Genomic DNA, 27,393 nt, shown 5'->3' on the forward strand with positions numbered 1-27,393 from the left:
TCTGGGTTCCCCGTGCATGGGCGGGAATATTTGAGTGCTTATGATCGCCGCTTTGCCCTGTGCCCCCTGTATTTTGTATTCTGATCGCCGCTATGCTCTGTGCCCCCTGCCCCCGCTCGCCGCTCTGCTTTGTGCCCCTTGTATTTTGTATTCTGATCGCCGCTTGCTCTGTGCCCCTTTGCATTTTGTACACCTTTCGCTCCTCTGTGCCCCGCGCCGGTCTCTCGTCCTCCGTCCCCACCGCTGCCTCCCCAGCGGCCCGCCGCCTCCACGCCCATTCGCCACACCCGTCCCTCGCCTCCCAGCTGCTCCTCCCTCCCCACCTCCCGATATATGGCGGCCGCTGTGCGGTGAGGTGAGCGACCCTTGACCTCCTGGTAGGTCGCTCCCCCCCCCAGCTGCAGCTCCGCCTGCACCCCCGCTGTCGCTGTTCGCTGCTGCCGCCGTCGGTGAATTCGAGGCCCGCTTCCACCTGCGCCTCATCCCTGGTGGCCAGCGGTGGCCTTTAGGTTCGTTTTTCATTGTTTTCTTTTGCTGCCTGTTGCCTTGTTCCTGCATCTGTCTGTGCCCCCTGCCCCCGCTCGCCGCTCTGCTTTGTGCCCCTTGTATTTTGTATTCTGATCGCCGCTTTGCCCTGTGCCCCCTGCCCCCTGCTCGCCGCTCTGCTTTGTGCCCCCTGTATTTTGTATTCTGATCGCCGCTTTGCCCTGTGCCCCTGCCCCCTGCTCTGCTTTGTGCCCCCTGTATTTTGTATTCTGAACGCCGCTCTGCTCTGTATCCCCTGGCCCAGCTCACCGCTCTGCTTTGTGCCCCTTGTATTTTGTATTCTGATCGCCGCTTGCTCTGTGCCCCTTTGCATTTTGTACACCTTTCGCTCCTCTGTGCCCCGCGCCGGTCTCCTGTCCTCCGTCCCCGCTGCTGCCACCCCTGCGGCCCCGCCTCCTCCGCGCCCATTCGCCACACCCGTCCCTCGCCTCCCGCCTCCCAGCTGCTCCTCCCTCCCCACCTCCCCATATATGGCGGCCGCTGCTCGGTGAGGAGAGTGACCCATGACCTCCTGGTAGGTCGCTCCCCCCAGCTGCAGCTCCGCCTGCACCCCCGCTGTCGCTGTTCGCTGCTGCCGCCGCTGGTGAATTCGAGGCCCTCCTCCACCCGCAGGCTTCCACCTGCGCCTCATCCCTGGTGGCCAGTGGTGGCCTTTAGGTTAGTTTTTCATTGTTTCCTTTTGCTGCCTGTTGCCTTGTTCCTGCATCTGTCTGTGCCCCCTGCCCCCGCTCTGCTTTGTGCCCCTTGTATTTTGTATTCTGATCGCCGCTTTGCCCTGTGCCCATTGCCCCCCGCTCACCGCTCTGCTTTGTGCCCCTTGTATTTTGTATTCTGTATTCTGATCGCCGCTTGCTCTGTGCCCCTTTGCATTTTGTACACCTTACGCTCCTCTGTGCCCCGCGCCGGTCTCCCGTCCTCCGTCCCCGCCGCTGCCTTACCTGCGGCCCCGCCCCCTCCACGCCCATTTGCCACACCCGTCCCTCGCCTCCCGCCTCCCAGCTGCTCCTCCCTCCCCACCTCCCCATATATGGCAGCCGCTGCGCGGCCGTGCCGCTGGCGCGCCCATCCGCACCTGCCAGGACGACCACCTCCGCTACGACGCCAAGATCCTCATCGCTCTCAACCCAGGAAGAACTCACACCTGCTGCAAGGCCGCCCCGAGGCGCACCCACAGCCCCTTCACCTGCCGGAACTGCAGCTTCTCCTGCCACGAAAGCGCCAAGACACCCACCACAACAGAAGCCAACCAGCTTAGATGCATCCTGATCAACACCCGCTCCGCACACAAACACGCCGTCGAATTCTGGGACCTACTCGACACCACATCACCGGACGTCGCCTTCCTGACCGAGACCTGGATGAACGAAGCCTCCTCGCCCGACATCGCCATAGCCATCCCAGACGGGTACAAGATCACCCGCAGAGACCGCACCAACAGGGCCGGAGGAGTAATCGCCATTGTCCACAAAAACACCATCAAGATCTCAACAAACACCAACGACACCCTCAGCACCGCCGAACACATGCACTTCCAGATCCACACGAACCCAAAGACCACCTTGAGAGGCACCCTCGTCTACAGACTTCCAGGACCCCGGCCTCAATTCTGCGACTCCATCGCCGACCTCATCAGCACACACGCGCTGACCTCCACCGACTACATCCTCCTCGGAGACCTGAACTTTCACCTGGAGAACAACAACGACAGCAACTCCACCACCCTGATCGACAGCCTCGCCAACCTCAGACTGAAACAGCTCGTCACGATGCCGACCCACAACACCGGCCACATACTAGATGTCATCTTCTCCTCAAGCCCCCACGTCACCTTCAGCCACGCCTCCGAACTCACCTGGACAGACCACCACTGCATCCACTTCTCCTTCCGAAAACCGGCCACACACCACCGCACCCTACAGAACCCCCGCCGCCGCTGGGGCAAAATCACTGAAGAACAACTACAAACAAACCTCGCACTCAACCCCCCGACGACCCCAACCAACCCGGATGAAGGGTCACTCGCCCTCGAACACTGGATGAACGACTGCGCCAACACCGTTGCTACACTGAAAACCCCACCAACACAGACACCAACAGAAGAGTCAGCTGGTTCACCCCGGAACTCCCCAACTCCAAACGCACCTGCCGGAAACTGGAAAACATATGGCACAACGACAAGACGCCAGACAGCCGCACTGCCCACAAAGACGCTATCCACAACCACCACCACCTCATCAGGACCGCCAAAAGAAGCTCCTTCACAGACCGCCTTGACAACAACGCACACAACAGCAAAGAGCTCTTCACCATCGTGAAGGAACTCTCCAACCCCAGCACCAATGCCACCGACATCCCACCATCACAAACCCTGTGCGACTCCCTCGCCACCTTCTTTCACCGGAAAATCACCGACATCCATGACAGCTTCAGACCCCGGACGACCCCTTCTGACCACACCGCACCGAACCCACCGCACCCCACCGTCCACGACACCCTGACAACCTTGGCCAACGTGAGCATCGAGGACACAATCAAGACCATGGGAACAATCCACTCCGGATCCCGATCCTACCCTCTCCCGCACCACCTCTTCAACAAAGCCAGCAAGTCCATCGCTACCCACCTGCACAAAATCATCAACCTCTCCTTCGAGACCGCCACCTTCCCTGAGATCTGGAAGCAAGCAGAGATCAACGCCCTACTGAAGAAACCCAAGGCGGAAGCGAGCGACCTCAAGAACTTCAGCCCTTGCTTCCGTTCCCAGCTAAGGTCATCGATAAGATAGTAAACACCCAGCTCACCCGGCACCTCGAAGACAACATCCTAGACCCGTCCCAATCAGGATTCTACAGCAACCACAGCACCGAGACCGCCCTCATCGCCGCCACAGACGACATCAGGATTCTGCTGGACAACGGCGAGACGGTGGCCCTCATCCTCCTGGACCTCTCCGCCGCCTTCGACACAGTCTGCCACCTCACACTACGCACGTGCCTCCACGTCGCAGGGATCCGTAACAAGGCCCTGGACTGGACCACCTCCTCCCTCTCCGGCACAACGCTGAGTCCGCCTCCCCCCGTTCCGATCCGAGGCCTCCAAGATCATCTGTGGCGTCCCTCAAGGATCCTCCCTCAGCCCGACACTGTCCAATGTCTACATGGCACCACTAGCACGCATCGCCCGACAGCACGACCTCAACATAATCTCCTATGCGATGACCACCTCACCACCAAATCCAACCTCCACCAGGGAATGAAGGCCGTCGCCGACTGGATGGAGGACAGCCGTGTAGGAGAGTAGGGTCTGCTATCCTATGGTCACCCCAAATTTTTGCTTTTTGCTTTACTGGTTTTTGACATATTGAGGCTGTGGGCCTGCTAATCAGACCCCCAGCCTGCTGTTCTCTCTACTAAATTGACACTATGCACTTTAGGTGCATAACCAATTGGAATTGGATCACCCTGTGAGCCCCTGTACCAGTGTACACTAGGTACCCAGGGCATTGGTGTATCTAAGGCCTACCAGGGGCTGAAGCATGTATTGTGCCACCCCTGGCCTAACAATTTGACACAACTGGCTGATCACTCAGCTGGGGTAAGTTGGTGTATCCACCTCTTACTTAGGTGTAGTATACCTATACCTAACCTTAAATGGGACACATGTTAAGCTATAAGTCACTCCTATGGCAGGCCTTAACAATCCTGAAGGCAGAGTGCTTGGTTCCATGTGAGATGGTGCTCTGGCATGAGCTGAGCCTGTCTGCAGTGGTCGGAACAACTTCCTTCTACCGTTCCCAGATATCGCCATACCATATGCTCTTAAGTGCATTATGAACCTCGCGGTTAAATGCTAACTTTGGTTTGGCTTTATCAAAACATGTCGAGTAAGGTGTCATACGAATTGGAATACTAACCCCTCGCCAATTCTGGCGACGGGGTTAGCATTCCACCCTTCTAGAGGAACACGACATGTACAGTACCTGAAACCCGAGTAAAATCAGACATAGCCTCAGCTCCACAAAATGGACGCTGCCACCACAGACACAAGTCTGCCCTCCTGCTGCTGGAAGTCCTTCCAGCTTGGGAGACGTGGACAAAGGGTTTCCTGCCAGGGGAGGTGCGTGCACCACCCCAGACACGATTTTGTGTATTGGTCAGGTAGGGCTTGAATGGAATCAGACATGCCTGAGGCTCACAAGGAGCCTCGGTGCATATGCCAGTTCAAACCGGTCCTGGGGCACACCAGCCCCAGACCTGGGGCGAGCTGGACAAAGGATTGGGGGTGTAACCACCCCCCTTCCTGGTCCCACCCTTAGGGAGGGACCTAGCAGGTAGTCCAGCCCCTAGAATCCGCTTAAAGGTAGGAGCTGTGTCCTAAGACTTCAGACATCCTGGAATCAACTTACTACAAAGAAGAAGACGAGAACTTCGACGCTCTGCTGCACAGAGGACTGAAGGAAATCTCCCCTATGGTCAGGGAGTGACCATCTTGCTAACGCAAGCACCATCCAGCCACTCGACGTCTGCTTTGCCGCCGCCTCCTGCCGGAGCCCGAGCCCAGAGACCGACAAGACTTGGACCTCCAGACCTCTCACAGCCCGATCCACAGTTCCTGCAAAGAAGGAACCCGTGGAGGCACCGAGACACGTGGAGCCAGCCATCTTGAAAAGACACTCGACAAGCTGCAAGCGCGACAACAGAGGCTCCCTCCAAGTTGTGCTTTGGGTCCTGAGAAGCCCAACACCCGAGCAGCATCTGCACCAAAGGTGAGCCCTCCAGCATCTCCACGATCTGTGTGGGGCCCCTCTGCACTTTGCAACTCGACGCGCCTAACCGGACCCTGGCCCGTTGGCTAGTGGCCATCTTGGCGACGAACTTTGAAAACTACGATGCTGGTCTGGTTGCTCCAGACTGGCCCCTGCTTCCCTCCAAAGGAGCAGCCCTTCTGACCTTGCTGGTCAGAGTTACAAGCTTTCTTCAATTCCTGCGACTCCTGCTTTTGCCAAGGCTTGTTTGCTTTTTTCAAGTCGCCGACAGCGAGAGCCTGCGTGGGACAGCTCGTGAACCGACTCCTGGACGTCGTCGACCTTCAGGGACCATGTGGCTGTAGAGACAAGCTACACCTCTTCACCTGTTTGCACCCGACATCGCCTGGTACCTACCTGGTGCCACGCTGGTCACTGGCTAGTGACTGTGAACACTGTCCCCTCTGCTTACAGGTCTTCTACAACTCCGATCCACCCTTGGATCCACCGCATCTCTTCTGGACCGGCCGCCTGCAGCATCTTTGTCACCAGGCTCCATTGAACAGATAGACGAAACCCGACGCACTTCGAGACCTATGCACCCGCTTCCTGTGGGTGAGGTAAAGCTGGCACTCCGGTGCACAAGTGTAGAGTGACATCTCTAGTATCTAGATCTGAAGTCTTGATTTCGTAGTTCAACCAGAAGACCCTTTTAGCAGTAACTTTTGAACTTTTATGCACCCATTGAAAACCTATGGGAGCCCGCGTGTAACTTTCCTCACTGCACACGCGACCCGTGGACCTCCTGGTCACTAACTGAAGTTAGCTCCTTGTAGGCCCAGCGATTCTAGAGGCCCTAGGCCTTTTCCCTTTCCTGTTCGTGGTACTTATACCACTATTTTAGTATATGGTTTGAGTGGCCACCAGGGCCCATCCATATAAAGTGCAACTTCTGTATATTGTAATACTTTCTTGTTTAACGATTTGTGCTCCTGTGCTCATAAAGAGTCTAGGGGATACTTTGAGTAATAAATACATATATATTTTGAATATATATCTGTGTGGTGTCCTTTCATTGGTATAAAGGGGGGTTACATATGGTAAAACAGCCTGCTTAACACGCTTTAACGAGTTTAGCCTCAAAGACTGCTTAGCCTACGCTACCACTAGGGCAGCTAGTCTGAAAAGGTTGACTTACAACCACACCATAAGGGTTGCTTGGCATGGTACAAGGTGGTCACTTTAACTAGTGAACATCATATACCAGGCCAACTTTTCACATTGGTGAGCAGCGGTTGGATTTGAGCTTGCTGTGTTTTACCATTGTAATCTCTTTGTTACCAATTGAAAGATCACATAGGTACCTGTAGGTACATATAAAACAAGATTAGATATACTTAAGTTCTACTGAACTTAGTTGTTGTAGAGAAAAGGGAGTAGCACACCCTGACTACAACTACTAGATAGGTTTAGTAGGAAAACCCAAGTGTAGGTAGTTGCAACACATCCACCCACACTTAAGAGCAATGGCTGGGGCAGAGGGGTCCAATGTACCCATCTCTGTCGAGAGTGACCCCCAGAGGGTGTAGGAGAGTAGGGTCTGCTTTCTATGTTCACCCCCACTTTTTGCTTTTGCTTTACTGGTTTTCGACTTAGATGTGGCTGTGGGCCTGCTAATCAGACCCACAGCCCTGCTGTTCTCTCTCTAAATTGATACTATGTACTTTAGGTGCATAACCCATTTGGATAGGATCACCTTATTGGCCCCTGTACAGTGTACCCTAGGTACCCAGGGCATAGGTGTACCCTAGGCCTACCAGGGGCTGCAGCATGTATTATGCCACCCCTGGCCTGGCCTTCCATTGTGACACAACTGGCTTATCACTCAGCTGGGGCAAGGTCGTGTAATCACCCCTTGCTTAGGTGTAGTATTCCTATACCTAACTTACATATAGACACATGTGTACCTATCAGCCACTCCTATGGCAGGCCTTAACAATCCTGGAGGCAGAGTGCTTGGTAACATGTGAGATGGTGCTCTAGCATGAGCTGAGCCTGTCTGCAGCTTTCGGAACCATGTCCTTATAGCTGTTCTATGATATAGCCTACCATATACTCTTAAAGTGCCTTATAATCTTAAACGGTTATGGTAACTATGGTTTGGCTTTATCGAAACATGTCGTGTAAGGTGTCTAACACTGTGGAATAATACCCCCATACCATTTCTGGACATGAGGATATTATTCCCCCTTCTAGAGGGAAAGACATGTTGAAATCATACTTTACTGTTAGCCTCTGACCAAAGCCTCAGCATCACAAAATGGATGCTGCTGCCACGACACAAGTCTGACCTCCTGCTGCTGGGAGTGATCCCAGCCAGGCAGGCCTGGACAATAGGTTTCCTGCTTGGGGAGGTGCTAGCACCTCCCCAGACAGCCTTTAGTGTATTGGGGCAGGGTGGGCTGAAAGGAACGAGACATGCCTGGGGCACACAAGGTGTTCCTTGCATAGTCCAGTTCAAACCGGCGCTGGGGCACTCCAGCCCCAGCTCTGGCACGAAACTGGACAAAGGGAAGTGGGTGTAACCACCCCCTCCCAGGTCCCACCCATAAGGTGTGACCTAGCAGGTATCCCAGCCCCCCAGATTAGTATAAGAGTGGGAGTTGGGCCTCAAGACTTTAGATTATCCTGAACCTGCAACTTGAACAGAAACTCTGGACCTTCGACATTCGACGAAAGAAGAAGACTGAAGAATCTCCCTTGTGGCCAAGGAGTGGCTACCCTGTGCAAACAGGCACCATCAAGAGACTACCCTTTGCTTTGCTAAAGTTCTACGAGGGACCGACTGCAGAGCCCGACCAAAGCCTTGACTTCCAGACTTCTCCGACCCTGATCCACATCCACAGCAGAGCTGAGATCCGTGGAGGCGACGAGAGACGTGGGACCGGCTATCTGGGAAAAGTGGCTAGTATCTACAAGCGCAGCTTCTGAGGCACCCTCGAAGTTGTGCACCGGGGATTGAGAAGCCCCACCCCCAAGCACCATCTGCACCGAAGACCAGCCCCGCACACTCCACGAGTCCTGCGTGGGGCCCTTCTGCATTTTCCTGCTTGCCGCATCTGTCCGGTTGCTTGCCCGCTGGCTAGTGGCCTTTGTGACGACGCATCCTGTAATCTTCACTGCTGGTTTGGCTCCTCCAGACTGGCTCCTGCTTCTTTGAAAAAGAGAAGCACCCCAGACCTTCCTGGTCTGCACCAGAAGCAAGTCCTCCGTTCTTCGTGGGTTCCGCTTGCCAAGGCTTGGTGAGTCCTAGTCCAACTTCGACGCCGCCGACAGCAAGAGCCTTCGTGGGACAGCTCGCCTCCTGGTCCTGGTCGTCCTCGACGTTCCCTGGTCCTCGTGGCTGCAGCGACAAGCTTCACCTTCACCTGCAATCTTCGCGACATCACCTGGTTCCTTCCTGGTTCCACGTGGTCACTGGCTAGTGACCTTGACTCTGTCCCTTCTGCTTGCAGGTCTCCTCTCTTCTTAATCCCAGCCTTGGGATCCACCGGACACTCTTCACTGACTGCCTGTCAGCATCTTTCCTTCAGGCATCCATAGAAGTCCACGACGAAACCCGACGCAAGTGCACACCTATGCACCCGCAGCCTGTGGGCTAGGTAACTTGGGTACTTCGGTGCTCACAAGGGTAGTGACTATCCTAGGGTCTAGTTTCCGAGTCTCGACTCTCTAGCTGCTTTAGAAGTGTCCTTAAACTGTTAATTTCTAACAACCACTATTTCTATCGACTTTTACGCATTACGCGTGAGTGTTTCCACTCTGCACCTGAATCCCGTGGGCCTCCCACTTCCTAACCTTTGCTAGTGTAGTGTAGCCCCAGCGATTCCCTAGGCCTAGGCCTATCCTATTTCCGTGACAGTGGTCCTTATACCACTTACTTAGTATATGGTTTGCGTGGCCCCTGGGGCCTGACTGTATTACTTACCTGTGTGACTTAATGTATGCATAAATAAGACTGTGTTGTACTTACCTCTAATCTCATAAAGAGTGCTGAGGGTTTGACTAGAATAAATACACTTTATTTTATATATATATCTATTGTGGTGTCCTTTCATTTGGTATTCAAGGGATTATATATGGTATCACAGCTGGCTTCACATGCCATTCAGAGTTTAGCCTAAGACTGCTCTTGTCCATGCTACCACTAGGATAGCTGGTCTATAAGGTTGACTTTACAACCAATCACCATAAGGGTATTTGGACTGATATAAGGTGTACACTAGAACTAGTGACATCATACATCAGGCCAACTTCTCACAGAGGGCACCAACCATCTTTGCTACCCTAAACCAGAATGAGCTCAGGCAGTTGGCAAATATCAGGGGCCTTAAACAGCCCAGGAACCCTACCTCTGCTGAACTCAGAGAACTCTTACAAGCTGATGAAGATCAGAGAGCTCTCAAGAAAGCCTCCCAGTTAGACCCCTCAGGGACTGGAACAGGAGGCCCTCCTTCTGAAGATGCCACTGAAGTACCCCTTTCTAACAGTCGAACCTTAGTTGAGAATCTGACTACAGATGATGAGAATCAGCATAGGGACAGGGATGACAAAGGGGGTGAGTCTGACAGTAGTAGTAGTTCAGATGGGAGAGATAGCCCAGTGCCAGGTGCTATACCTGGCTCAGCTAACTTAAGGCTACTTGGGACTGACAATGGGTTCACCCCATTGAATCTCCCTAGTGGACTTAACCAGGGGTTTGGGAGACAGAGGAATCACTCAGGTGACTCTAAAGCCTCTCATGCCTCTAGAGGCTCTCAAGGTCACTCCAGAAGAAGGATGACCACCCCTCAGAGGAGGGAGCATGAGGCCAGAATGCAGGAAGCTCAGCTGAGGATCAGGAAACAGGAGCTAGAAGTAGCCCTGATGGAAGAAAAACTGAACAAGGCTAGGCAACCTAGAGAGAGTGGGTCTATACCCACTGGTGGCAGCATTGTCCCTAGGGACAAAGATAGGGTCTTTGACAATAGGAACCTGTCCAAGGTTGTGCCCCCCTACAAAAGTGGGGATGATATCCACAAGTGGATGACTGCTCTTGGGAGAGCCTGCAAAGTGCAGCAGGTTCCTGAAGACCATTGGGCAGCAATCTTATGGCTCTCCTTTGAAGGTAGAGGCAGAGATAGACTCCTCACTGTTAGAGAGGAGGATGTCAGAAACTACAGAGCCCTGAAGAGTGTCCTGGTTGATGGGTTAGGCTTAACCACTGAACAGTACAGGTTAATGTTCAGAGATACCCAGAAGACACTGACTCAGGACTGGTCTGAATACATTGAATGTGCCACTAAGGCTTTGGAGGGTTGGTTGCTGGGAAGTAAGGTATCTGATTATACAGGATTGTACAATTTGATGATGAGAGAACAGATTTTAAATAACTGTCAAAACCAGCAACTGCATCAACACTTGGTTGACTCAGATCTGACCTCTCCCCAAGAATTGGGAAAGAAGGCAGACAAATGGGTCAGAACCAGGGTTAAGCAAAAGAACCAGAACCAGGGTCAAGGGGGTGATCAGGAGAAAACAGACCAAAAGGGTGGAGATCAGAAATCCAAAGACCAGAAGTCTTCAACAGGGCCCCAAACTAGTACTAACGAGGGTGGGTCCCAACAACCTAAAGGGAAGAAGAAAGAACGTCCAAAGAAACCCTGGTGCAAATCTTGCAAGAATACAACTCACTGGACTAGTGATTGTAAGAAGGGTGGAGCCCCCAACACTGTTGCCCCTAAGGCACCTGCTCCCAGTACTACTGTTAGCAGTGTTGGTCCCCAGACAAAGGGTGTAGTGGGAATCACTATGGGAACTGAAGGAGATTCTGACTTAGACAGAACCCTAACACAGGCAGTCTTGATCTGTGATGGGGACATGGATTTGTCCCTGACTGTGAGCCCCAGTAACCTGGGCAAGTACAGACAGACTCCTTTAATAAATGCAAAAGTGGCTCAAGCCTACAGGGACACATGTGCCAGTGTCACTATGGTGACACCAGGCTTTGTGGACCCTGGACAGTACATACCAGGTGAGAATTACCTGGTGACCAATGCCAGCAATGCCACTACTTCTCATAGTGTGGCTATTGTTAACTTCTCATGGGGAGGGGTAACTGGCCTCAAAAGGGTTGTGGTTAGTGCAGACCTCCCAGTAGAATGTTTGTTGGGCAATGACCTAGAGAGTTCTCTATGGTCAGAAGTGGAGTACAGGACACATGCAGAGATGTTAGGTATATCACCACATGTCCTTGCTGTGACCGGGTCACAGGCCAAAAAGTGCCTTACTGAACCTCAGGTCTTGGATCCTGGAACAATGGACCAAGCACCTACCAAGAAGAAGAACAGGAGGGTTAAGGCTGTGCCTTTCCCCCTGCCTCAAAGTGATGATCGGTCTTCCCAGGAGGATGATCTAGAGAACCCTGAAGGAACTGTCCCTGAAGAGCTTGAACCTGATCAGGTTGAGTTTCTGGGGACAGGGGGACCTTCCAGGGCTGACTTGGGGCAGGCTCAGTTATCCTGTCCATCTCTTGAACCCCTCGGACAGCTGGCTGCTGCTGAGGCTGCTGGGAATGCTCAAGGTACCCATAAAGTGTATTGGGATGATGGGCTCCTTTATTCAGAGGCTAGAGACCCAAAACCTGGTGCAACCAGGAGGTTGGTTATACCTCTGCAATTTAGGGGCTTCCTTCTCACCTTGGCCCATGATATTCCTCTAGCAGGACACTTAGGCCAGAACAAGACTTGGGACAGGCTTGTCCCTCACTTTCACTGGCCTCACATGAATGAAGATACCAAGGAGTTTTGTCGCTCCTGTGTGACCTGCCAAGCCAGTGGCAAATCAGGTGGCACAACAAAGGCCCCCCTAATACCACTACCTGTGGTGGGGGTTCCCTTTGAAAGAGTGGGAATAGATATAGTGGGTCCCATGGATCCCCCCACTGCATCTGGGCACAGATTTATACTGGTGGTAGTGGATCATGCCACCAGGTATCCAGAGGCAATTCCCCTTAGGACCACTACAGCTCCTGTTGTGGCCAGGGCCCTGCTTGGAGTATTCTCCAGATTGGGGTTTCCTAAGGAGGTGGTTTCTGACAGAGGTACCAACTTCATGTCAGGATACTTGACAGCTATGTGGAAGGAATGTGGTGTCAACTACAAGTTCACCACTCCTTATCACCCACAATGCAATGGGCTTGTTGAGAGATTCAACAAGACCCTAAAGGGTATGATCAAAGGATTACCTGAAAAGCTCAGGCGAAGATGGGACATCATTCTACCCTGCCTTCTGTTTGCTTACAGAGAGGTCCCACAAAAGGGAGTTGGCTACAGCCCCTTTGAATTGTTGTTTGGGCACCCTGTAAGAGGCCCCCTATGTCTGGTGAGGGAAGGATGGGAGTTACCTCTCAAAAAGCCTAAACAAGACATAGTGGACTATGTACTTGGTCTCCGCTCCAGGTGGCTGAGTATATGGAGAAGGCATCCAAAAACCTTGAGGCAAGCCAGGCCTTACAGAAAGCTTGGCATGACCAAAAGGCTGTCTTGGTTGAGTTTCAGCCAGGACAGAAGGTATGGGTGTTGGAGCCAGTGGCCCCAGCAGCACTCCAAGACAAATGGTCTGGACCCCATACAATCCTGGAAAAGAAGGGAGAGGTTACCTACTTGGTGGACCAAGGCACTCCCAGGAGTCCCCACAGGGTACTCCATGTTAACAGGTTAAAAGCACATGTTGACTGGGCAGACATGGGCTTGCTCATGGCTACAGATGAGGGACAGGAGGAAGAGAGTGACCCTCTCCCAGACCTTTTGTCTCAGAACCCTGAAGATGGTTCAGTTGAAGGAGTGACCCTTGGAGGCAACCTCACTGAGCATCAGCAGATTGAATGTAGACAGGTTCTACAATCATTTCAGCATATGTTCTCACTGATACCTAGTCAAACTGACTGGTGTACCCATGTGGTGGACACTGGTGACAGTCTTCCTGTAAAGAACAAACTTTACAGGCAACCTGACCATGTCAGGGACTGTATAAAGGCTGAGGTACACAAAATGCTGGAACTGGGTGTCATTGAACCCTCAGAGAGCCCCTGGGCTAGCCCAGTGGTTCTGGTCCCCAAACCTCACACCAAAGATGGCAAGAGAGAGATGAGGTTCTGTGTGGATTACAGAGGACTCAATGCTCTCACTAGGACAGATGCACATCCTATTCCAAGGGCAGATGAGCTCATAGATAAACTGGCTTCTGCTAAGTTTTTGAGCACATTTGATTTGACAGCTGGCTATTGGCAAATCAGGTTAGCTGAGGAGTCTAAGGCCAAAACAGCATTTTCAACCCCAGGAGGACACTACCAATTTTTGGTGATGCCCTTTGATCTGAAAAATGCACCTGCCACCTTCCAAAGGTTGGTGAATCAAGTCCTTACTGGGTTGGATGACTTTTGTGCAGCATATCTTGATGACATTGCTGTCTTTAGCTCCACCCGGGAGGATCACCTGATCCACCTGAAGAAGGTACTTGAGGCTCTGCAAAAGGCAGGCCTCACTATCAAGGCTACTAAGTGCCAGATAGGGCAGAGTAAGGTTGTGTATTTGGGCCACCTTGTAGGTGGAGGCCAAGTTCAACCACTGGAGAGTAAGATACAATCCATCAAGGACTGGTCACCTCCAACCACCCAGACTCAAGTTCAAGCTTTCTTGGGCTTGACTGGGTACTACAGGAAGTTTGTTAAGAACTATGGGTCCATTGTGACTCCTCTTAATGATCTGACATCCAAGACGATGCCCAAAAAGGTTCAGTGGACAGTAAGCTGTCAAAAGGCATTTGATAACCTGAAGAAGGCCATGTGCTCTGCACCTATCCTGAAAAGTCCTGACTACTCCAAAGAGTTTATTGTCCAAACAGATGCTTCTGAGTTGGGTGTGGGAGCTGTGCTGTCACAACTTAATGTAGATGGTCAAGACCAACCCATTGCTTTTATTAGCAGAAGGTTGACCCCCAGAGAGAAGAATTGGTAAGCTATTGAGAGGGAGGCCTTTGCTGTGGTGTGGGCCCTGAAGAAGCTGAGGCCATACTTGTTTGGCACTCACTTCAAGATTCAGACCGACCATAAGCCCCTCTTGTGGCTAAATCAGATGAAGGGTGAAAACCCCAAACTGCTTAGGTGGTCCATTTCCCTAAAGGGGATGGACTTTACAGTGGAGCACCGGCCAGGTACAGACCATGGGAATGCAGATGGTCTCTTCAGGTACTTCCACTTAGGACATGAAGACGAGACTGGTCAAGGCTAGTTTAATGTCCCTGCGTTTGGTGGGGGGTTGTGTAGGAGAGTAGGGTCTGCTATCCTATGGTCACCCCAAATTTTTGCTTTTTGCTTCACTGGTTTTTGACATATTGAGGCTGTGGGCCTGCTAATCAGACCCCCAGCCTGCTGTTCTCTCTACTAAATTGACACTATGCACTTTAGGTGCATAACCAATTGGAATTGGATCACCCTGTGAGCCCCTGTACCAGTGTACACTAGGTACCCAGGGCATTGGTGTATCTAAGGCCTACCAGGGGCTGAAGCATGTATTGTGCCACCCCTGGCCTGGCCTAACAATTTCACACAACTGGCTGATCACTCAGCTGGGGTAAGTTGGTGTATCCACCTCTTACTTAGGTGTAGTATACCTATACCTAACCTTAAATGGGACACATGTTAAGCTATAAGTCACTCCTATGGCAGGCCTTAACAATCCTGAAGGCAGAGTGCTTGGTTCCATGTGAGATGGTGCTCTGGCATGAGCTGAGCCTGTCTGCAGTGGTCGGAACAACTTCCTTCTACCGTTTCCAGATATCGCCATACCATATACTCTTAAGTGCATTATGAACCTCGTGGTTAAATGCTAACTTTGGTTTGGCTTTATCAAAACATGTCGAGTAAGGTGTCATACGAATTGGAATACTAACCCCTCGCCAATTCTGGCGACGGGGTTAGCATTCCACCCTTCTAGAGGGACATGACATGTACAGTACCTGAAACCCGGGTAAAATCAGACATAGCCTCAGCTCCACAAAATGGACGCTGCCACCACAGACACAAGTCTGCCCTCCTGCTGCTGGGAGTCCTTCCAGCTTGGGAGACGTGGACATAGGGTTCCCTGCCAGGGGAGGTGCGTGCACCACCCCAGACAGGATTTTGTGTATTGGACAGGTAGGGCTTGAATGGAATCAGACATGCCTGAGGCTCACAAGGAGCCTCGGTGCATATGCCAGTTCAAACCGGTCCTGGGGCACACCAGCCCCAGACCTGGGGCGAGCTGGACAAAGGATTGGGGGTGTAACCACCCCCCTTCCTGGTCCCACCCTTAGGGAGGGACCTAGCAGGTAGTCCGGCCCCTAGAATCCGCTTAAAGGTAGGATCTGTGTCCTAAGACTTCAGACATCCTGGAATCAACTTACTACAAAGAAGAAGACGGGAACTTCGACGCTCTGCTGCACAGAGGACTGAAGGAAATCTCCCCTATGGTCAGGGAGTGACCATCTTGCTAACGCAAGCACCATCCAGCCACTCGACGTCTGCTTTGCCGCCGCCTCCTGCCGGAGCCCGAGCCCAGAGACCGACAAGACCTGGACCTCCAGACCTCTCACAGCCCGATCCACAGTTCCTGCAAAGAAGGAACCCGTGGAGGCACCGAGACACGTGGAGCTAGCCATCTTGAAAAGACACTCGACAAGCTGCAAGCGTGACAACAGAGGCTCCCTCCAAGTTGTGCTTTGGGTCTTGAGAAGCCCAACACCCGAGCAGCATCTGCACCAAAGGTGAGCCCTCCAGCATCTCCACGATCTGCGTGGGGCCCCTCTGCACTTTGCAACTCGACGTGCCTAACCGGACCCTGGCCCGTTGGCTAGTGGCCATCTTGGCGACGAACTTTGAAAACTACGATGCTGGTCTGGTTGCTCCAGACTGGCCCCTGCTTCCCTCCAAAGGAGCAGCCCCTCTGACCTTGCTGGTCAGAGTTACAAGCTTTCTTCAATTCCTGCGACTCCTGCTTTTGCCAAGGCTTGTTTGCTTCTTTCAAGTCGCCGACAGCGAGAGCCTGCGCGGGACAGCTCGTGAACCGACTCCTGGACGTCGTCGACCTTCAGGGACCACGTGGCTGTAGAGACAAGCTACACCTCTTCACCTGTTTGCACCCGACATCGCCTGGTACCTACCTGGTGCCACGCTGGTCACTGGCTAGTGACTGTGAACACTGTCCCCTCTGCTTACAGGTCTTCTACAACTCCGATCCACCGCATCTCTTCTGGACCGGCCGCCTGCAGCATCTTTGTCACCAGGCTCCATTGAACAGATAGACGAAACCCGACGCACTTCGAGACCTATGCACCCGCTTCCTTTGGGTGAGGTAAAGCTGGCACTCCGGTGCACAAGTGTAGAGTGACATCTCTAGTATCTAGATCTGAAGTCTTGATTTCGTAGTTCAACCAGAAGACCCTTTTAGCAGTAACTTTTGAACTTTTACGCACCCATTGAAAACCTATGGGAGCCCGCGTGTAACTTTCCTCACTGCACACGCGACCCGTGGACCTCCTGGTCACTAACTGAAGTTAGCTCCTTGTAGGCCCAGCGATTCTAGAGGCCCTAGGCCTTTTCCCTTTCCTGTTCGTGGTACTTATACCACTATTTTAGTATATGGTTTGAGTGGCCGCCAGGGCCCATCCATATAAAGTGCAACTTCTGTATATTGTAATACTTTCTTGTTTAACGATTTGTGCTCCTGTGCTCATAAAGAGTCTAGGGGATACTTTGAGTAATAAATACATATATATTTTGAATATATATCTGTGTAGTGTCCTTTCATTGGTATAAAGGGGGGTTACATATGGTAAAACAGCCTGCTTAACACGCTTTAACGAGTTTAGCCTCAAAGACTGCTTAGCCTACGCTACCACTAGGGCAGCTAGTCCGAAAAGGTTGACTTACAACCACACCATAAGGGTTGCTTGGCATGGTACAAGGTGGTCACTTTAACTAGTGAACATCATATACCAGGTGTAGGAGAGTGGCATCGACTGCATAGTTTCCCCCAACGTTTTGCTGATGTTTTGACTGTTTTTATGACTTTAGCCAGGCTGTGGCCCTGCTATCCAGGACCCCAGCCTATCTGCTTCCTCTGGTAAACTATGTGAGTACCCTAGGTACCAACCAATTGGATGCTGGGCATGCCCTACCAGTCCCTTGTAGATGGTACCCTAGGTACCCAGGGCATGGGTCCCCCAGTAGGCCTACCAGGGCTGCAGCACTTATTGTGCCACCCTGGGACGGCCACCCAAACTGACACCACCAGGCCACTACTGTAGCCTGGGTAAGGTGGTGCTAGCACCCCTTACAGGGATGTAGGTACCCTATGTCCCATACCATACAACACATATACTCTCATAGGTCACCCCTATGGCAGGCCCTGGTAATCCTACAGGGCTGGGTGCTGAGGTATGTGTGAGGGGGGACCCCTACGTGAGTAGGACCTCTCTGCAACCTTCGTAAAACCGTTACTGGGTTGTTTGCAGTGTAGCCATACCATATACTCTAAACCGCATTATAAGTTATTGCGTCATCGCTGTAACTTAGGAATGGCTACACAGAACCATATCGTGTTTGGTGTCAAACATGAAGGAATCATACCCCCAGTCCAGCCATGGGCATGGGGGCACGATTCCCCCTTGCTAGGAGGGTGATATGGGAAAAGCGGTAGAATTTGGACACCAATTTAAAAGTGCACATGTACCACAAAATGGCTACTGTTCGCCACCTACACGACTCTGGCTGGCTGTTGCTGGGGAAAACCCCAGCCTCGCCATCTGGACAATAGGGCTCCCCAGACAGGATATGTGGATTGGAACAGGGTGGGTGCACCAAATGTCCTTTCAGAGTTGCACGTAGGCAGCTGCAGAGCCCCAATTCTGCATACACCGCCTGGAACCGGTTCAGGGGCGTCCTGCCCCTCGCCCAGGCGGGAAACACACAAAGGGGAGTGGGTGTAGCCACCCTTTCCCGCCTCTACTCTGATTGGTAGGCTCTCTGTTGGACCATCCCCTAATCTTGGGGATATATGGGAATAACTTTGCCCTAGAGCCTTAGATTCGTACAGGACTTCACAGAACTGACCTTCGACGAGCTGCTGCCCAGCTGACTGAAGAAATCTCCCTTGGGATAAAGGAGTTATCCCCCTGCTTGGCAGGCACCTAAAAGACTACAAGATACCCGGTTGGAACTTCGTTGCTCTCACGACCTTCGACGCCTTCCAGCAACCTCGAGGTGGGTCTCCAGTGCATCCCAGCGTCCTGTGAGTGTGCCCAGCAAGTCTGAGCACCCTGGACCACGTGGGTGTCGAGATCCCCGCATACCCCGAGACACCGGCCACCTCTTGTCCAGCACACGACCCCGACCAGTGGGGAAGTTGTGCTTTGGCCCATTCTTGAGCCAACCATCAAGCAGCATTTGTGCCGACTCTCAGCTCCCTGGCCCGCTCCGGTGGCCCGTGGGAGCCCTTTTACGCACTCCATTTTGCTGCCTTCCGCGGTCCCTTGTCTCTCGACTTGTGGGCCCTGACGGAGGACAATCTTCTTTTCCAAGAGTTCCCCTGGTTGCTCCAGGCCTGCTCTACGCTCCCTGCAAAGGAGAGCACCCTCAGACCTTGTGGGTCTGCACCAGCAGCTGCTTTGTTCATCTTGCGTGGGTTGCGGTTGCCAATGCTTAGTGGATCCAATCGCGACACTAACACCGCAGCGACCCTCAGCCGACGTGGGACAGTCGCCCTCCAGAAGCTGGCCTTCCTTGAAGCCTCCCGGAGCCCATGACTGCAGAGCCCAGCTGTACCTTCCACACCTGAAGCACCCGACATCCACGAGTTCCTTCCTGTGAGCTCCCTGGTCACTGTGCTGTGACCCAGACTCTGTCCCCTCTGCTTTCAGGTTCATCTTTGTCTTTTCTTCAACTTTAATCTTCACGACTTCAACGACACTTCCAGCTAGCAGCAGTTTGGACTCCTTTTCCATAGAAAATCAGCCCGCGACCCGACACCAGAATCGACCTATGCACCCGGCTTCCCTGGGGCAGGTAACAGTGGTACTTCGGTACTTCCGTGGTGGTGGGCTCTCCAAAGCCTTAAGTCTCAAGTCTTAACTTTGTACTGTTGTTAGAAGTGTCCTTAAACCTTAATTATTCAACCGCGACATTCTCCATAGGCTAACATTGCGATCCCGATAGCAACTTCTCGCACTGCACACGCCTCCCGTGGGTCCCCTTCCTCTTAACTGTGGGTGGATTCCGAAGGGGCCAGCGATCCTGAATGCCCTAGGCATTGCCTGTAGAATTGTCGTGGTTCTTATACCACTATTTTAGTATATGGTTTGGTCCCCCCCTGGGGCCCATTGATTTCTGTGCTATTTATTGTGTTTATAAATGCTTGTTTGAAGTGTAACTTTGCCACTAGCCACATAAAGTGACTGTGGGATTCTGTCTAGAATAAATACATATATTTTATATATATACCTGTGTGGGCTACTCTTTCATTTGGTTATTCAAGAGGTTATTATGGTGAAACAATAAGCTTAACACTCCTTCAAGACTTAGCCTGAAGGCTGCTCTCCACAGCTACCACTAGGATAGCTTTCTTTAAAGGTTGTCTTAAACCTATCATCAATAGGAGTCGAATTGGACTGGTGCAAGGTGTCCCTATAACTAGGAACAGCATATGCCAGGCCAACTTCTCACACCAGGCCACCTTCTCACAAGCCGCCTCAAACTGAACACAGACAAGACGGTAATCCTCATCCTCGGATCCAACCCCTCCGCATGGGACGGCTCTTGGTGGACCACTTCACTGGGGTCCCCCCCAGCCCCCACCGACCACGCACGCAACCTGGGAGTCATCCTCGACTTGAAACTCTCCATGACCAAACAAGTCAACGCAGTCTCCTCCACCTGTTTCAACACCCTCCGCATGCGCCGCAAGATCTACAGATGAATTCCGACCAACACGAGGAAAACAGTCACCCAGGCCCTAATCAGCAGCAGACTCGGCTACGGAAACGCTCTCTACGCCGGAGCCCCGTCCAAGCTCATCAGCAGACTACAGAGAATCCGGAATGCCTCTGCACGCCTGATCCACGACGTCCCGCGCCTTGACCACATCACCCCCCCACCTGAGGAACCTGCACTGGCTCCCCGTCGTCAAAAGAATCTCCTTCAAGCTCCTGATCCACGCACACAAGGCACTCCACAAGACCGGCCCAGCCTATCTCAACAGTCGACTCTCCTTCTACGTACCCAACAGGAATCTCCGCTCCACTGACCACGCCATGGCCACGGTCCCATGCATCCGGTGAACCACTTCCGGAGGCAGGTCCTTCTCCCATCGCGCCGCCAAGACCTGGAACACCCTCCCCCTCGACCTGCGACAAACCGAAGACCTGCTGACTTTCAGGAGACAACTCAAGACCTGGCTCTTCGACCAGTAACAGCACCTCCCCCCCGCCCCCCGTCCCCCCACCCAGCGCCTTGAAACCCTACCGGGTATGTAGTGCGCATTACAAATTATGTGATTGATTGATTGATTGAGTATTGTTGAGGATCCCCTGGAAAAGAAGCTATAAATGTTGAAACTCGTGGACAGATCTTTTATATGAGGTGTCTAGCTCTGCCAATCAAAGATTTCAAACCTCCCTGTGCCGGCTTGAGAGGCAAGAGAGCTTGCAGGCTTTTTCCATTTCAAAACGAATCTTGGTTACACTGCTTATTGCCCCTCCGTGGAGCATCAGAAAAGACAAATAATTTAACCGGTATGCCTGGCCTACAGGGCTCAAACATGTCCGGAAGCTTCCCGCATCAGTTTTCAAATTCTGCACCTGGGATCTAGCAAGAAGTGCAACATTTGTGGACTCACTCAGGCGGTGTCTATCATCCAGCTCTGTCACGGCAGGCATAGAAATGCAAAGTTGAACAAAACAGATCGATACTGCTCTAAAGTCCAAGCGGTAGGTTGAAGTATTCTGGAATGCACCGATTGCCTCGGTAAACGTTAATGTACATATTTTAAGCAGTAGAATTAAGGACAATTTTGTTACATATCAGCAAACACAAGCTGTATTACACTGACCGATTGTTTGCAAATATCTCATTTGCACACGTTTTTACACACATTTGATTCTTAAGAATTTTATATGATAATTGATTTTACTCTCTGTAGATCTTATCTATTGTACAGGTTTCAATTAATTAAACAATACAGCTTACAATTTAACAATTGTGATACATCAGAGCTACGGACTGTTAAGGCAAATAGTATAACAGTGAATGTGACTTATAATACATAGGAGAAAAATAAATAGGAAATTATTATAGAGCTTTTGATAATAAAGAAGTACCTTTAGCACTTTAGACCGATAGGCATTTAAGATATTAATGGCTGCTCGACAACTGGGACCTTTTATTTGCTCGATCAGATAAGTGAATTTAGCAGACATGCGTTTCCAGTGTTCTAACTCTGTCAGTGGGCCAGCATCATCAGCTTCCTTTCGGATCTGTTCACTTTCAAGTAAAACCTGAAATTAAATTAGTAATTATTTACTTCAACACTTACTCCTGTGTCCACCAAGCTGTTTGACAACGACTGCTAATTAGGGTTGCCCCCCCCCCACACTACCACAAAAAAAAGACCTTCAAAAGAACAACATTAAAAAATACTGAAGACAAGATAAGGAAATTTAAAAAATGACTTACTTTTTAGTTCTCTACTAGGAGGAATAGTGGATTTTTTGGCATATCAATAAATATCACCTACAAGTAAATACTGGTTCTCCATAATAGGATACTTGACTGAGTTTTATGTCAGGACTCTGTATTATCGTTCTTCATTTATTTTGTTCAGCAGCCTTTGACAACTATTTATTAATGTGACAGCAGTGTGACTACATACACCATGTTTCCCTTACAAAAGACAGACTGTCCACCGATCATAATGCATTGCTTCCTTGAAAACAGTCTAAAAGTGAGAGCACTTTCTCTTGTTGGCTGCTCAGAAGCCAGATAAGGGCTTTCCCTTACAGCTAGTTTTCTTGGAAGCACTTGGGGGCATATCAGCAAGGGCTGGCGATAATTATCGCTCAGCGCTCTTAGCGTGAGGATAATTATCGCCGGCCAACTCAGAATTTTATCGCGTAGATAGCGTGCTATCAGCAACACTTATCTCCAAAGCGACAAAATTCAGAGTGCAAGCTGTCAATTGTGAGATTATTGCTGGAAATACAGCGATAATACCACAAGGTTTGGCGATAGCTTGCTAATAGGGATAGACATACTTAGCCATGATATCCACCTTACATAGGATATCATGGCTAAGTCAGAAAAATACCAGACGTAAAAAAGCAGCGTTAACCGCGGTTAGCGCTGCTTTTTTTATTGCTAACAGGGTTAACGATATCCTTGATAATAGGAGAAATGTCGCTTAGCGACATTTCTCCTATTATTTTACTCTGGAACGCCCCCTCTGCATATCATTAGAGATGCAAGGGGAAGCATAGAGTAAAAGGGTGCTAACATGCAAATTTGCATGTTAGCACCCTGTTGCTGATAGGGTGCTAGTTTTATCTCTGCTTTTTTGGCTTTTACAGCCAAAAAAGCAGAGATAAAGCCCTTGTTGATATGCCCCTTGGTGTATAGTGATAATTTTGAGTTGCTGCGGTGTGCACAGATCTTGTTATCCCATTATATATGCCTCTTGCGTTGTTGCTCGACCTTTTTAGTTCTCGGCTAGGCAGCATATGCACTGTCTCAGAAAGACTACTGTATTCAATATGTGGGCTTCAGCATGCCCATAGGCTGCATTGTCGCTCTCATATTATTTCCCCTCATTTATCCATGGCATCCATGCGTCATGCCTCTTCCTGTGTTAGCCCTTCCCAAGAGCATGGACCAACTACTATCTTTCTACTGATCCCATTTTTGGATCTGTTTTAGAAAGTACTTTTTCCTCGTTTAAGAGCACTTCACACAAGTGCTCTTGTTTTCATTTCCTCCAAGCTCATGTCTGTAAGCAGGCCTGCAAATCTTTTTCTTATCTGGTCACATTTGCTGTGCATGCAAAGAACGAGGTCAAATGTCAGTTGCTGTTTTCGGAGGGCCACAATTTACATTTCTTTCTCTAGCTTTAAAGTTAGAGGTTTTTTCAAAAGTAATGTCCCGTTGTTGCTTGCTGTCCCCCAACCCGCTCCGTCATCGCTGCTTATTGAAGCTGTATGCGTCTTCTCGGCAATCTTAATCACCCCCAGTTTCCCAATCTACAATGGCCGCAATGTGTGCATCAGAAGCAGGGTTACACAGTAGCCCTGCCAAGTGCCACACATCTAGGTTAAAAGGTAACTCAATTCTCAAATTTACATGGGAGTGCTGTAATACCAGAGAACTGTCACATAAATCTGCTGAGATCAGACAATAAAACAACATGCTCTTTAACATTTTGAAGTGCTTTATGTGGCAAAAGAGAATGTGAAATTCCTCTTAGCGGAAAGGCAGCCAGGCTTCAGCCTCTTGTGAACGCCTCTCATTCGTAGTCCGTTGAATTGACCCACGTGCGGCAGCCGGCAGTCAATTGTAGAAAGTGCATGTATCCCTTCACCTCGGAGGCGATCCTGGACATGCAGACCAAGCTTAAGCATCTCTGTTTGCACAGAATGACACATATGGAGTGAGGACACTGTTGTGATGCGTGCGTTCGATTTCCAGTCAGCTAATCCAGCTCATGATAAGAAATGAGCTTGCGTGGCTTTGGGATTGCAGACAGTAGCCCATGAACAGCGACGCAGCACTGGTAAACAGCAAGTTAATTTCTAATGAGGCCTTTTGTCAGCTTTGCATGATAACAAGCATGCCTTGATTACGGTAATACTACAACTCAAGAATGTAATGAGGATACGTTTATTATAGCGCTATAAATATATCCAGGGCAACCTTGTTACATAATGTAAATAAATTAGTGACCTTCATGTTCTCTTCAAACATTTGGCTTCTTGCTTTTCTAAAGTACACAAAAAGGAGCTAATTTTCAAACTCTACCTGATTAAGGGATTACAATGTATTCTATTCGTGATAAAGTGTCACTTGAAATTTCACAAACTGAAGTGAAATGTCGCGCATCATCACTTTGAAAACAAGCATTTGCTATGCAATCGGTCTCGCCTTTGGGGCCTTCTAAGTATTTAGCCATGCAGCATAGGCTGGCAGAGCCATGGAAGAGTCAGTCATATGTCAGGCTTAGGTATGTAAGGCTGACTGAGCTGGAGGAAGTGTCAGTTATACATCAGGCCACGCACTGACAGTGTGCAGTAATACGTCAACATGGTACTTACGATATGAAGTTACAATGTGCTTTGCAATGAATCTGACAATGGAATCTTGGAAAGGGGCTGCCGGGGTGTGTCTGCTTGTCAGTTTAGTCCACAGAATAATAACGGACAGACCCACAACAAGCAAACTCAGCAAATCCCAGACTTAAAACTAAACATATCATATCGCACACCTGAGTTTACTGAGCATAGCCTTATCAATATTTGCATCATCATGGCTACTCAGAAAAGATGTATGGGTTGATTGCCTCCTGGAAAGTTTTGTCGGATATTTGAAGGTCAGATAATTGCATGCTCTCTTTAACATTAATATAGCACCAATACTAGGGTAACAAAAACATCCAATCTGTAGGCAGGGCGCTGTTCATGTGTACTATGTAAAAGGCCAAGAATAATGATGAAAACAAATACCCACTAGAACTATGTCTTTTTCTAGGAAAACGTATTCATATGATGGTTCATTTACATGTGAAGGTGGCGAGTTCCGTTTTTTTGTTTTTTAAGTTTAATTAATAGTGGAATTTAAAAAGTCTTAGTTTTCCTGGTCCGAACCTAAAACGTATGTTCATAAACATCCGGTGGCATGAATATTGTGTCTTTGTGTAATATCTAAGAAATCTGTTCAGCTTTCTTTTTGAGGCTTGACAAAATACATTATTAAACAAGGCTATCTAGAACTGCTGGATAATTGTAACTGTAAAAAAATGTCTCTCTACAATAAGTGTTTACGTTCTCGACATTGTCTTTATAAGAAACAGCTGAAGCAGGAGCAATGTTTTGTTCATTGGAGGTTGGTCTGCTCCTTGTCTTGACTATCCTTCCAGTCTCTTAAGGTTGATTTGGAGCATAAAGGCTGCCCTGGTAGACATGCGACAGAGAAGCGACAGAAAACGGGTTGGATTAGGCCAGTGACTGGAAAAAAGTGGTACTTCGAGAAATGGCACTGGAACCCAATTTGACTAAGTGAGCTCTGCCAAAGGGAATCACGATCTCTGCTTACTAGCAGTAGCTAAATATGTCAGTAAGAATTAGTTCCACAAACCCTCCCCATCTAGAAAGATAATCTAATTTTCCAAGCACAGAATAAATAACACCAGAAACGATGGAAGATGAAAACCAGAGCTGAGGACTCACTTCAGGTTAAAGTCTGTTATTAAAGAGCTGTAAACGGGAGTCGCTTGTTTTAGGGATAGACGATTCTGGGAAAATTATTACTTCCAGCGGGTGAGTCGTCCGTTACCTCCAATTTAAGAATATAACGTTAGCGCGCTGAGTGCTCCATCTCTAACCACCTGTGAAGTGATTTAAGCATTTACTCCCTAACATGCGAATGCCGCTTGACGAGGAGATTTTAAAGAAGTCAGTGACAGGTTTAATCGCCACAGAAGTGTACACACGGAGATTACATATAAAACTACAGGGATTAAACCAACGTTTTATTTGCAAAGGTAAATGGACCAGAACCGCCAGAGCCTCGTGGACTTCGGTGCCGTCGACCATTTTGCAGCGGCCCGGATAACAGCCATCTTCTTATCCATGGCGTGACAGTGACACATAGGGAGGGTGCACCCAAGGGATGTACAGCACCAAATTAAGCTTTAATGGGCCGAATGCAGATGCTGTACACAACTAAAAATAACCCGCATTTAAAAAACAAAAACACAGGCGCCATTGGGAGCCACACATTTTAGAAAAGATGCACAGGCGCCGTTACCATCGTGCCGCGTTGGCAGAAAGAAAACCATTTAACTGTTTAAAAAAATAGAGTAAAGAAAAGAAAGGCGTGGGCAGCTAAGGGTGAACCAAGCGCCATAGTACCCCCAGGGGCACCCCGCTGTCCCCCCTCCCCCCTAATAGGTTACCCAAATGACACACACGAGACAGTTGTTGTTGGGTAACAATGCTGCAGGTTTATTACATAATTCCAGGATATGTAATGGGTGGGTTATCTTACGGGCGATCCAAGGGCAGGCAACCAACTGGGTCGCCTGCCCGCCTGATGAGCCGGGCAGCACGGGACCGATGCCCGCCGATGCTGCCCTCCAGGTGATTCTTTCTGCGATCACGTGCCGTTGGTAATTCTACTCACGCCCCCCCTCTCGGGGCGGAGCGTCGCATAGCAAGCCCCCGGTTGTTCAGGCCCACAACCGCCCGCAGGACTAGCGGGGCACCGACACGGCTTCCGGGACCTCCCTTGAGGCTCCTCGGTTTTGGCTCAGGCACCCCCTATGGTGCCGCGCAGAGGTACCCTTTGTACCGGCCTGCTTCCAGATCGCCCTGTAACTCCGCCTGCAACGAAAAAAGAAAACATTACAACGCTCAGAAAACACCCCCCCACCCAACGCCTACGCCGGGTAAGCGGTAGGGAGGGAAAAGGCGAGGTGGGCGACAAAGAGGTCGCCAGGAGGGTGGGGGAAGGCTAAATAGCCTCCCCCTCACACCAGGGCCAGGAAGTGACACGCATTGCGCGTCACTTCCAGCCAGCCCAAGGAGGGGGGCTCCGGTCTGCGTCCTCGCCCCCCCCCCCAGTGGGAGGGGGAGGGAAGGGATGACCGGTGCCCCGGGGGCACTAAGGCGCCGACCGCCGAATGGCCCCCTGCGGGGGCCGCGGTCAGCAGCATAGTACCCCCAGGGGCACCCAGCTGTCCCCCCTCCCCTCTAATAGGTTACCCAAAAGA

General features: G+C 50.6%; 1 protein-coding gene across 1 annotated transcript in view; it reads right to left on the reverse strand.

Annotated features, from left to right (window-relative positions):
* The window catches only part of DNAH8 (dynein axonemal heavy chain 8), a 13,985,216-nt gene that overhangs the window by 13,004,069 nt on the left and 953,754 nt on the right, over positions 1 to 27,393 (reverse strand). Inside the window, exon 8 of the mRNA XM_085610239.1 lies at positions 21,740 to 21,916. Within this exon, the coding sequence (XP_085466365.1) occupies positions 21,740 to 21,916 (177 nt within the window). The remainder of the gene's footprint in view (positions 1 to 21,739; positions 21,917 to 27,393) is intronic.

This window comes from Triturus cristatus, chromosome 6 (assembly GCF_964204655.1).
Source record: "Triturus cristatus chromosome 6, aTriCri1.1, whole genome shotgun sequence".
NCBI lineage: Eukaryota > Metazoa > Chordata > Amphibia > Caudata > Salamandridae > Triturus > Triturus cristatus.